The sequence below is a fragment of the Pleuronectes platessa genome, chromosome 1 (assembly GCF_947347685.1).
Source record: "Pleuronectes platessa chromosome 1, fPlePla1.1, whole genome shotgun sequence".
NCBI lineage: Eukaryota > Metazoa > Chordata > Actinopteri > Pleuronectiformes > Pleuronectidae > Pleuronectes > Pleuronectes platessa.
Window position 1 is genome coordinate 19,329,052 of NC_070626.1, and position 12,322 is coordinate 19,341,373.

Genomic DNA, 12,322 nt, shown 5'->3' on the forward strand with positions numbered 1-12,322 from the left:
CAATCGTCGGAATATTTGACGTTCTTCTCCCAGGTCTTGTGTTCATTACTTCTTCCTCCTTGAGTCTGCGCTCGTTCATTCCAGACATAGCAGAGAGAGGTTAAATATAGCGTGTTCAATTGTTTTCACTTTGTGGTCGGGCCAGCATTCTCTTAATGTCTGCTTTGAGAGAGAGGCTTTTCATTTGCCTGAGTATTACTCTTAATAAGAAGGTGGCAGTGAAAGGATACCTAGTAGTTGCCTGAATTAAAAAGAACAGTTGGTGACAAAAACAGTAAATAAAAGATTCAGGTTGTGATGGTTCTGGAGATAGCTGAGGCCCAGTCAGACCATCAGGGGACAAAGTGAAGTCAGATGAATGAACACAAATCTGCTCTGAGAGACTCAACGTGCTGGTAGAAATTGTGTTAAATATCCTGAAGCCCTAGAATCACAGGAAATAAGGTGTTTCTTATCAACCCTTGTCCACATCCACAACCTTTAAACCAAACCTTTAAACAATTTGCCTAAAAGTTTACCATGAAACTCAAATCACAAGGTATTTACTTACCGAATATTGTACTTTCAGTTATTTACTGAATGTTGTCATTCTTTATCTCAATTTCCTAACTGTACCCTCTCTACCTCTGTCCAAACTGTGTAACATGTATTGATTGTTCATCCTGAAAGAGCCATTTCTCCTTGTTCACGTTGGTGTGTTGTTTCTCTCTGTGTCTACTTTCTCCACGTCACAAATGAACTACTCTGCCTCCCCGAGACATCAGCTCGTCATCGTTGCTAAGGGAGGAGAGAAGTCAGCAGCTCCCTCTGCAGCGCCCGGAGAGCTGTAAAACTTGTTAATGGGTGTGATCTGGAGAATTAATCCAGCTATAATTGGCTGCTTCCCTCCTGAGGAGAAAAAACTCACTGAGTTAGGCTGAAAAAGTTGTTAACGTTCCTCACCACAGCACCATCTCCCATGCTATGACAGAGTCTGTAAAGTGGTTTTAATTTTGCTGCTGTAAAGAATAAAAATCAGCCTGGAGGTTATTAAAAGCTTGCTGGCTGCCCTCCATGATTTAGTAAGTCCAAGTTACTTTAATTACTAAAAGTACAATAACCTACCTCTGGTTTGGTTATTTATGGTCCTTGATATTCACCAAGGTTTCTGTCTTCTCCTTTGGTCCTTTCTAGTTGTGTCTAGTGTACAGACAGCTGCATTTATAGGTTCACAACATACATAACCTCAAATAACTTTACATAGTGAAGTTGAGACCTAACATTAGAGAAACTAAACAGTTCCCAGAATGACCAAGAATTATGATTATTGAATTATACTCTGGTGTTTATGATGTGTAATACTGCAATCAGCAAGCTATAACAACCTCTGAAAGGGAAAGAAAAAGTAGGATGCAAAAATACAGCTCAGGTTTAAAGTGCATTCTTGACATTGGAAAGAGCAGTTGAGAAACAACGGGAGCTTTCTATCAACAATCAACAGTGTCCTGCTGTTGTGGAGTTATATTATTTTAGCATTTAAATGAAAATAGTTGCATAAGAGTTGTTGTAGTACTTTTGTGTAGTAGCTGTGGCTGTTGTTGCAGTCTTCAGATTGTTCACTCAGAGTATAATAGACAGTTTACTCAGTGTATAATAGACGGTTCACTCATCTGCATTTCAGTAATGAGTTTCGGTGCTCAGCTTTTAAGACAACACAGAAGTGTTTATGCTCAGAACAAATAACAAAGCTACTAAATACAGCCACTATACTAGAATGGCATTCAGTAGAGCGTATACATCCACCATGGCCCAACAGTCCCATTGTATTCAGTCAAGCTCCAGCAAATTCAAAGATATCAGTTTTCACCTGATTTCCCCCCCCCCCCCCCCCCCCCCCCATTCAAGATCCATATATTATTCCCTTGGTAAACTGTGAAAATATTGAAAAACGCTTCCTTCAACCACGCTTTGTAGAGATCCGCTGAGTTTTTTTAAATCTTTTTAAACACTTTTAAAACACAAATCTTGATTATTCTTACAAAAAATGAATTTCTTGCTACTTAAAATTAAGTGTCTCTGTGAAGAATCTATTCTTTTATTTTCCATTGGGAGTATTGTTTATCGTCACTTCCTCTGTCCACACTTCCTCACTGAAGACGGAGGAAGTCAAGAGTTAACTCGTGTGTTGACTAATGTCCTGGACGCTCTCTGTGGCTTCGAGTGGTTCTGCGTCCAGGAGAAAGAGACTCACTCCTCCGAGCACGTTGTGACTCTCGTCCACAGTAGCCAGACAACACTGACTCATAGCGCATGATGAATGACCTCAGTTCTCCAGAGACTCATTCAGCTCAAACAAAAACAGGAACGTAGGGAGAAACTCGGAGTGGTTGACTGTGTGGAGGGTGGGAGAATCTGGGTCAGAGCATCTTTAATATTTAGACAAATTAAACGAAGCACATCTGGGAATCTGACCTTGCACTATTTTAAAGTAAACAGGGCTCATTATACTGCTGACATCAGAAAATGTCTAAACATTGAGGTTTTTGCTGGACTGATAATAATTTTTTTCCCCCCTGGCTTTAGTTTGGTCTGATTATTTGAACACTGTGATAAAAACCACACCACCTCTGCCACAGAGGGCGTTTGAAGCCACAGCTCCTTCATGCAGCAGCCTCGCCTCTGTGCAACCTTAATGTCCGACCCTCGGTTTGTCCACACCATCTCATTGTGTCTCTCTCAGCGAGCTAACAGTCGTGCATTGTGTGTGTTTTGTTGCAGGGGAGCCGGGGCCACTACCGGTACCACTGGCAGAGCCACAATGTCAAAATCAGCGGCGTGGACGACATGGTGCTGCTCACCAAGATCAATGAGGACGCCATCGTGGACAACCTCAAGAAGAGATATATGGATGACTACATCTTTGTATCCTTTGTTCACGAACGCAGCTCACACCCCAGTGAGGAATAGCTGAGTCTCATCTCATCTGTGCTGTTACCAGAATAGCTGAATGGTCATCACAGTGCAGCAGTGAGTAATAAGTCAGTGTTGGAAGGTGACGCCTTCCCCCCGAGACGCTGCTGTGAGCGGGAGGGGCAAAGGGCCTCTCTGTTCAAACTTCCTCCCAGACTTCTGACTCCTGTTACTCCACCAGTGTCAAATTTACTCTAGCTTTATCTCACCGTGGTGCAACATGTGAACAAAATGGTGTGAAGAGTAGCAGATTGCATAAAGGAGATTTTTATCCTCTTTAATCAGAGCATTGCTGCCATCTTTTTCACAGTGGTTTTCATTGTGGTAGGGATTTAAACTCCTGTGGTGAGAGCTAGTTTTCCATAAATTAAATCTACCTATGAATTCCACATAAGTCAGTGCAGAATTTGGTGCGATATTGTCAATAATGGCAATATTCTTAGAATCTCTTACTCTTTAGCAAATTATCCTAAAAGTAAAAGCACAACGTTCATATTGTGGCTGTAATACTTTATATCGAGTTGAATCACAGAGCTTTTATTTTGAAAAGTGAAATGTGAAATTGAGTCCAAAAAATGTGTTGATAGCTGAAAAGACTGACAGGTGATGTATAAATAAATAACAGCAGTTTAGAAACTCATTTAAAATGATATGAAACCTACACATTCTAACAGTAATGAAGCAAATTTGGTTCAATTTTATCAAAAACATTGACTATGAAATCTTCATTGCAGTTACATTTCTAACTTGACTCTGCACCATAGACAGTTTATAAAAAGCTCTGCCCTCAACGTCCAGTGCACAAACAATAAAAAAGTGACAGCATATTGTCAAATAACTGTTTGAGGAGGACTCACTAATTACAAGAAATAATTCAGAAGTAGCTCCGAACTGTTACCATATAGGCTAAACAAACAGCCCCTTCCTACCAAGCATGTTGAGAACGGGCACTGCACTCGTCACACAAATGCTAAGTTTGGGCTTTAAAAGTACAGCTGTGGCTATGGACACACACACACACACACACACACACACACACACACACACACACACACACTCACACAAGCTGTTAGTGACGTAAAAAGGAGTTGATGAATGAATGAATGGTGCCCTTTGAAAAGCAACATAAACTCCAATCCACGCTCTGGCAGCGCTCAGGACCATGAAGTTTGGTAAATGTCGGCAGTTTTTAGGTTTGTCAGCCCTTAGTCAACCCTTTTGATTTGGGTCAATCAATCGCAGTAACTGTGAGATCGGCCCCGCCAAGGCTGCGGGTCGCTGTCGGCCGCTGAAGGCCACCCACAATAGCAGCGTTATTTGCCTCGAGCGGTATTTTTCCTCCAGGGCATAAGAACCTCACAGTGTCAGTCTATTCTCCGTCATTTCGTAAGCACTGGATACTCATTTAGACTCGGGCCTCATCACCAAATACTCCACTGCTGCGCTGGTGCACTCTCTGTTGAGGTCCTGGCCTCAGATGAAGTCATCTCTTCCCTGCACAGTCTCATTATCTCTCTGTAAAAACGTGATGTTTGCAGACTCTTGTTGGAATTAAACATTTTCAAACCCTAAAAGAAACGTTTTAAACTTCCTGGGAAAAGATGATTTTAATGGGATCTGTTCTTTTGTGATGTTTCTGTCTTCACTGTATGATCCTTAATGCATCATGTCATCAGACGTATATCGGCCCTGTGCTCATCTCTATCAACCCCTTCAAGCAGATGCCGTACTTTGGAGACAAAGAAATTGAGATGTATCAGGGTGCTGTAAGTACAACTCTATCTTTTCAATGACATGCGATAATACATGACACATAGCATATACTGATGTATTGCTGAATGGTTTAAGATGGGAGCAGTGTGAAGGACAAATGCTCGGAAATGAACTGGGTTAGATGCGGTGCGATCTTCCCAGCAGGCTGGCGCAGATGTTGCTGTCAGAAACTTGACTCAACCATTGAGAGGCTTGGCAGCACCTTCACAGGACAGCCTGTTCGAGTCTGCCTTCTCTTGGCCAGTCTGCTGAAGAGTGGGCTCCTCTGCTTTAAGCCAGGAGCACACTGGAAGACTTTTAAAATCCTCCGGGCTGACTGTGAAAACACTCAGTGCGACACATGCCAATTTTCACAGATTGGCAGATTATCCTTTTGCAGAGGTGCACTGGGTTCTGATTTGCAGAGTGGGCCAGCTCAGATTACAGGATGGAATTCAGATTCGATCAGAATAAGATGAAACATTCATGAAGCTGCTGACTTTGTTTCCTATTTAAAAGGGCAGCAGATTTGTCAGAACAGTGCAGACGTCACAGTCTTGGGCTCAGTCATTTCCTCAAGCATCTTTACACAGTAGTTTTTTACGAATGTTTCTCAAACAGGAGGTAAAAGTGCATTTCCTGTAGACTATACTGAGAGGTGGATTAATACACATTTAGCACACTGGTGAGTGTTAACATGAAATTCGTTGACAGTAAGGAAAATAGTACGTCTGCCAAGGCCCAGCAGACCCCCGCATAAAGACTTTATGGGAAATAAAAAGGAAAAACTATTTGCTTAGCAAACAGACTAAAAACGTGGGAGTTACAACCAAAGCTGGATCTGTCCAAAGTTGATGAAATACAACTATATCCTACCAAACGCTAGAATGGCCCAAAGTAGAGTGCAAACCTCCACCGAGGCAACAGTGCCCTGAAGAAACATCGTTTAAATGCACAAAAACTGTCTTTTTATTTGGATCTCCACCAGATTTTACATACTGTCTCCTACAATATTTATTTTTCCTCAAGATCAGTTAAATATTTTCGGAGGAATCAACAAAAATGTTGACTCTTGTAATGTTAAATAAAAAACAAAATTGTATGGGTTCCTCCCTGACCTCTGCTGCATCCTTCATAGTAATTTGTCATTTTTGTGTAATCCTAACTAATAAACACAGATGAACACATAACATCCTTGGGTTAGGGAGGTAAATATACAATATCACCAGATTTATCCTCAATATGTCACAACCTTTAGTTTTGTAATAGTTACCTCCAGTTTTTTTTAACGGGAGCTGTTTAAATACTGATATTTACAGATTTTTTTTTTTTGCAGGCTCAGTATGAGAACCCTCCTCACATCTACGCTCTGGCCGACAACATGTACAGGAACATGATGATCGACCGTGAGAACCAGTGTGTCATCATCAGGTGAGACTCTCGCACAACATTCTCCACCTTCTCTCGCACACCGTGAACCAATGACACGTGACAGCCTCAATATGTCGCAGCCCGCAGCAGAGAAAGGATTCATCTCTGTGCGATACGACGGCTCGTAAACCGATTGACTGTTGACCCGGTCACGTCACCTGTTCGCACTGGGCAGGATGGGAGCGAGCGAGACAAAGAGTGGAGATAGCAATCTGTGTGCAATGTGATCTGTGGGATGATATAATGAAGCTGAAGTGAAGTGGAGCCTGTGCAGGTCACGATAATGGTTTGGAAGGGGAGCAGCTCGGAGAACCGACCGAGCAGGTTCCACCACATTACTCGGTGCAGCTGACTGACCGAAAGTGACACGCCCGCGGTGAAATGCAAAGGAATGAAAACCTATATAAATGTGGATAATAAACCATGGATAAATCTGAACGTTGCTTTTATTCTTGGAATGAGCTGCAAGACATCCCGAACTTAGAAGAATGTACCCTCCCCTGGTTCATTTAAAAAAATCATAGAACAATGCTATTGTTTTTAACATGTGCCTTTTATTTTCTATTGTTTCTTTTATGTCTTTCTGTGTATCTCCTTTTATTTCAGTCAGTTTGCTGTTCCTGTGTGTTATTTATCCCTGCTGGTATTTATATTTGAACATTGCTGCCAATCTTGACCAGGAGGCAGAAGCGATATTGTACCTCAATGGGGAATTTACCCATAGAAAAAGAATAAATGAAAATGTCCGTATAAGGAAACAATGTGCGGTTCACAGCAGGATCTGGCCTCTTTTAACTTAGGATGTGAGACGAGAACAAAGCATCGTTTATAAAGGCTATTTTTAAAGAACTTCCTGGTTGACATAAGAAAAAACACCTGCACGACCCTCTGTGCAGAATCACTCTCTCACTGTATTTGGGGGAATTTTCTATCCTTTCACAGCCAGTTTGAGTTTGTTGGTGGTTTTATTTTTTGCGCTGCAAAGCTGCAGAGGGAAAAGTGTGGTGTCATGATCGGGCCTTTATCCTGTAGCCTCGTCACCTGAGCGCCACGGTTACTATAGTGCTTACCTCATGATGAATGACCCCTGCTTCAGCACTTTCGCCCGTTGTTTGGACAGCCAGCAGTTGCTCGTTCAGTTTCCCACATAAAGGCACCGAGGTGGATTCTGTGACCAACTAAATCAGCAAACAAAAGCATGGAAGTGGTTTTTTATGATGAACCAGGTCTCGGCAAACAAAGGCTCGCTGTGAACTGCTGGCCATGCAGGCGGTGCGGTCATTATCGGCCTGTGCAGGCGCTTTTTCATATTAACTAAGGAAACCCGTGTATTAAACGTAAGGGGAATTCAGGACGAAGAGATCAAGCAGTTTTGATGACTCTTCAAGGGAAACTGTGACTTTCCCAATAAAAAGTTGTTTGTTTTATTCAGCAGTTTATCCATTTGCCATCTGCTGACCATAGCATGTGACTGACGTGGCTGTCCTTAGAAAACCTTTATCAGATGTTAAAATGAAGAATGGGAGCAGGTGATGTACGTAGGTGGTGATATCAGTTTGGCCAATGACATTTTTTAAAAGGACGATCAACCGAAACCTTTGTAATGTGAGAACCAGCTGCTTCACATCTGTCCTGTCAGTAAAAAAAATATGTTTTTCTCGCCAAACAAAAGCTCCTTAATGCTTTAAAAAAACGGTTAATTCTGTGTCAGCTGTTAGCTATTAGGACTCCTTAAATTTGCCTTTCTTTTTTTAATGAATGAAAATAAGAGGACAACGTGTATTGAGAGATGGCCAAGTTCTTTTTAATAGTACAGGTGTAGTCACAGGGTGTTGCTTACTGTTCCCTTGTAAGTGCTTTTTAAATTTGTTTAGTTAAACCAACAAGCAACACATTGATCTACTGTGTTAATGCACGGGGCAGAAACGTTGTTCAGCCACCTGTAAAGGATTCATACAGGAATAAAATTGGATTACATATTACATCAAATTGTTTTGAATAAATAAGTAAAGGTCAAAGAACAGGCCCCATCTACCTGCTCAAACACTGATTTACAACCTGGATAATTATTACATCTGCCTGGGCTGTTGTGTTTTCACTTTGTCTGACATTGAGCATGATTACTGGTCGGATTTCCATGAAACTTTTGGTTTGGGTCAGAAAAGAACATTTAATTTATATTTTGGTGTGGATCCGGATCAGGGGGCGGATCCAGGAGTTATTTGACTTCCTTTAACATTGCGAGATAATGTGTTTTACAACATTTCCCCTTGATTTCTCAGAGAATAATTCAGGAATCTTGATAAAAAAAATTCAAGACATGTTTGGCAGCCTGATATTCGTGTGCAATTTGGTGCCGATCAAAATAATAACCTGGATCTAGTGAATTTAAATGTGGTTTCTTAAGGGAAATGTTGTGTGCTCTTTATGTATATATAACAAAGCTAAGCTATGATCTAAAGATTAGGTGTCATCATGTGACCAATATACAATAACAGTTAGTCATAGACGGATAGGGGATCATCACCAGTGTCTTTGTTCAAATATGGTCTTTGTCCGATGAGCTTTTTGATCCTTGTCTAACTGTCGACCGACTCCTTTGTCCTTTGATGACTTTGATCTCGTCCCAGTTGGAATGAATCCAGCTCATTTTACAGATGTGCTGTTCTCCACAGCTGTTGCATTTGATGTTGTTCAACACTCCATCATTTGTGTCGTTTTGCTTCAAGAAATCGAGGGGGGGGGGGGAGCCAACTTGTTTAGGCTCAGTGGACGATTGAACGCAATATTTTGAAATGAGCCCATCAGCAGCTCAGACAGGTTCAGACACGATTTTGTGCCAAGAGTCAGATGTGAATCAGAAACTTCATCAAACACTGAAATTAAACATTTGTGTAAAACAAAAATCAAAGCATTGAATGGCTTAACTCTTCCTCTACAATACGTCATAACACCATACTTCATTTCACATGTCACATTGCAAATCTGTCATTGTGTGTATTCGTCTCCATTTTGATTGTTTTTAGATTTTATTTATTTATTTACATACATAAAATCTAACTGTTTTAACCAATATGTTATACATTTTCACCTGTTTACAGAAGTGATTAAAAAAATGCACATGAAAATAACAGGTACAAACCAATGGCAGTAACCACTTACTATTAATATTGAAAATTCCTCCAGAATACGTACATTTTCACAACTTTCTGCAAATTTGGTAAGAATTTGAGCATTTTAAAGCCCTCAAAAAGCCAATTAATTTGCCTGAATAATAATAATAATAAAAATAATAATCCTTAGAATTTCAATAGGGCCTCCCACTGTCAGTGCTCGGGCCCTAATAATATAAATCATGATATAATTCTAATGTAAAGAATAAAAGCACATAACTGCCCTAATAACACAACCACATGTAAAGCTTCAAAAGTCTCCAAGCACTCTTTTGTTTGATTGGTTGTCATTTAATTTGTATCCGTTAATATGAATTTGACACAGACTCCAATAGCATTGGAGGGCATAAAATGAAAGTTCTAGTCTTTCTATGGGAGCGCAGCGACTGTTATACCAAAACACCTAAACTAGAACTCTGTGTTGCTTGTGCATCTCCTCTCATAGCGAGTGTCTGTCATGACTTCTGATAGTTAATGTTTAAACCTCCCATCCCCCTGCATTGCCTTTTTTAAACTCATGTCCTTGTTTGGTTAATAAATCTCTGCAGAAGTTAACAAAGCTTTCAGCTCAATGAGATTTTCCCATTGGGAGCTCAAATGTGACACAAGACTCCGAGCGGCTTCTACTTAAAGTAACATGCAGGAGAATAACTTGCAGGAGTAGAAACAATGCTAAACCTCATTGAATATTTGCCCCCCCACTTCTTGTTACTCGAGTCCTCTGCAGTGAGCGGGTACAATGCCGAAGATTTGGAAGTAACGAGTAGTTACATAGGGGGAGGGTTACAAACCATACAGAGCGACTGCAGTGTAATAGAGTGGCTCCCATGACTTCCTCTGGCAGCTCCTAACAGCCTGCAGCTGTGCTTCTCACAGAGGCATTACCAACCTGACCCTGCTTTAAGGCACCGAAAGAAAAACAGACTCCCCTGTCATCCACTGCCAAACCACATATGTCAAAATAAGTATGACCCTGGCACAGTGAGAAGGCAAAGAGGAAAATAGACAAGTGTGGGTCGAGGAAGGAGAGATACGGGGAAAAAAAGTCTGTAAATGTGACAAAACTGAACCAGTCTCCTTATTACTGCAGCGGTTCATCGGTCCAGAGGTGCTGTAGCCAATCACTCATCCAGAGGTGACTTTTGCTTCTAGTGGTATTAACCATATTTTGGATCATGCAGTAATTGGAATGTGTACAAATCTCATCAGGGGCATGGATTTGACCTGTTAGTACAGCAGACTCAATATGACTGATGAACTCAAGGTCGTCTTTGCTCAGCTGGAAACATTTGCACAAAATCAGAGACTCACACAAAAACAATGGCAAATATGTACATCACAACTTGCTCTTACTTGTTTAGAGAGTGAACTTTTACAATGTCTAAATCATAATGAGCAATTTCAACAGTAATGACTTTATTGAATGCAGAATTTGAATAAGGAACTGCCTGTAATATTTCTGTAACCTCTAACATCCTCATCAGGTGGAACATGCAGAAATTAGGTTTTATTTAATCCACAGACGTTTTCCAGTTGGGCCTTTTCCTCAGTTGGACATTTGTAAGACATCAGACGTCTACATTACATCGGCCTCAGATAGTCACAATAGCGGCACAAAGAAATAAACAGTGAATACAAAGTGTCTTAGTCCCTTAGTGGATGCTTCCTGCTCTCAGGGTCCATCGAGCAGCGTGGATAATGGAACAAACAAGATGTTTTCATGCCTCTATGCCAGCAGCAGACATGGCCAGAGGCTTTATGTGTCTGGGTTTGTCAGTCCGTCCATCTGTCCCAGCTCTCAGCAACACCTTGGGGGAATGTCTTTGAATTTGGCACAAGCATTCACTTTGGACTCAAGGATGAACGGACTAGATATTGGTGGTCAAAGGTCAAAGTCATTATGATCTCACAAAATAGATTTTTGGACATAATGAATTACACAGCAGGAACATGGCAATAGGGAAGAACGGTGGTGCACGGTTCGAATCCCAGTTCGGTCGGAGTCTCTCTGTTTGGAGTTCGCGTGGATCTCCCTTTGTTTGTGTGGGTATTTCTTTGGGTATTTTGAATTCCTTCAATGCATTTGTACAAATAAAATCAGTAGATGTGAGGGACTGAAAATAATGTCACCCTGAACATGCACGTGCAGTAACTCACCCGCCCCTTCAAAGCCATCGGCTATCCTGCCAAACAATCACTCAAGTGCACATGAAACACTTCAGGTGTTTCATGCCACTTCACAGTGCACCTGGTGGGCGGATTTGAGTTTCACTCACCGGATCAGATTGCTTGCAAGAGAAAACGTGCTTACATTTTGATCTTGTCTTTCAGTGGAGAGAGCGGCGCGGGGAAGACTGTAGCAGCCAAATATATCATGGGGTACATCTCCAGAGTGTCAGGGGGTGGACCCAGAGTACAGGTGAGACTGGCTGCTTGTTCTTTCTCCGTCAGGACAGAATGTTAAAGATGCATGAAACATGTGAGATGTTGAGCAACAAAGATCTAGATGGAGATGAGATTCAACATCAAGCAGGGAAGTCATTTGCATTTGTGTTGACTGACGAAAAAAGGTGGTCGGGGACTTTCATTAAGCATCCCTTCTTAAATATTGTATTACATTATTTTAACTGTAATTATTCCTTTCATTTTGTGACTTCTCAAATTAGTGTTTGATTGTATTTTTGTCAACCCTGCTTGTAGAACATGTTAAAAATTTTGCATAACACTCTCATAACCTGTTGCTACTTCATTCCTGCACTTCTTCCTCCCTCTCGGATCCGGCCCTCATCTTATCATCCTCATCCTTATTCCCCATTATCAGTTCATCAGCAGCTTCTTGCTCCCCCAGCCCCCTCCTCAGCCATCTGGCAGCCCCCCAACTAGCAGATGTCCAGTTTCCTAAGCTAGATAAAGATCTAAAGTTTGATGAGGAAATGCCTTCACCATGATGGCTGTGCAGTTTTTTTATTTAATCCAGTCGGAGCTGCTGCTGGCATGGCCACATCAGAAATCATCTT

General features: G+C 41.3%; 1 protein-coding gene across 1 annotated transcript in view; it reads left to right on the forward strand.

Annotated features, from left to right (window-relative positions):
• myo1ea (myosin IEa) overlaps positions 1-12,322 on the forward strand; it is a 49,510-nt gene that overhangs the window by 12,824 nt on the left and 24,364 nt on the right. Inside the window, exons 2-5 of the mRNA XM_053426147.1 lie at positions 2,758-2,901; positions 4,626-4,715; positions 6,038-6,132; positions 11,637-11,724. Coding sequence (XP_053282122.1) covers positions 2,758-2,901; positions 4,626-4,715; positions 6,038-6,132; positions 11,637-11,724 — 417 coding nt within the window. The remainder of the gene's footprint in view (positions 1-2,757; positions 2,902-4,625; positions 4,716-6,037; positions 6,133-11,636; positions 11,725-12,322) is intronic.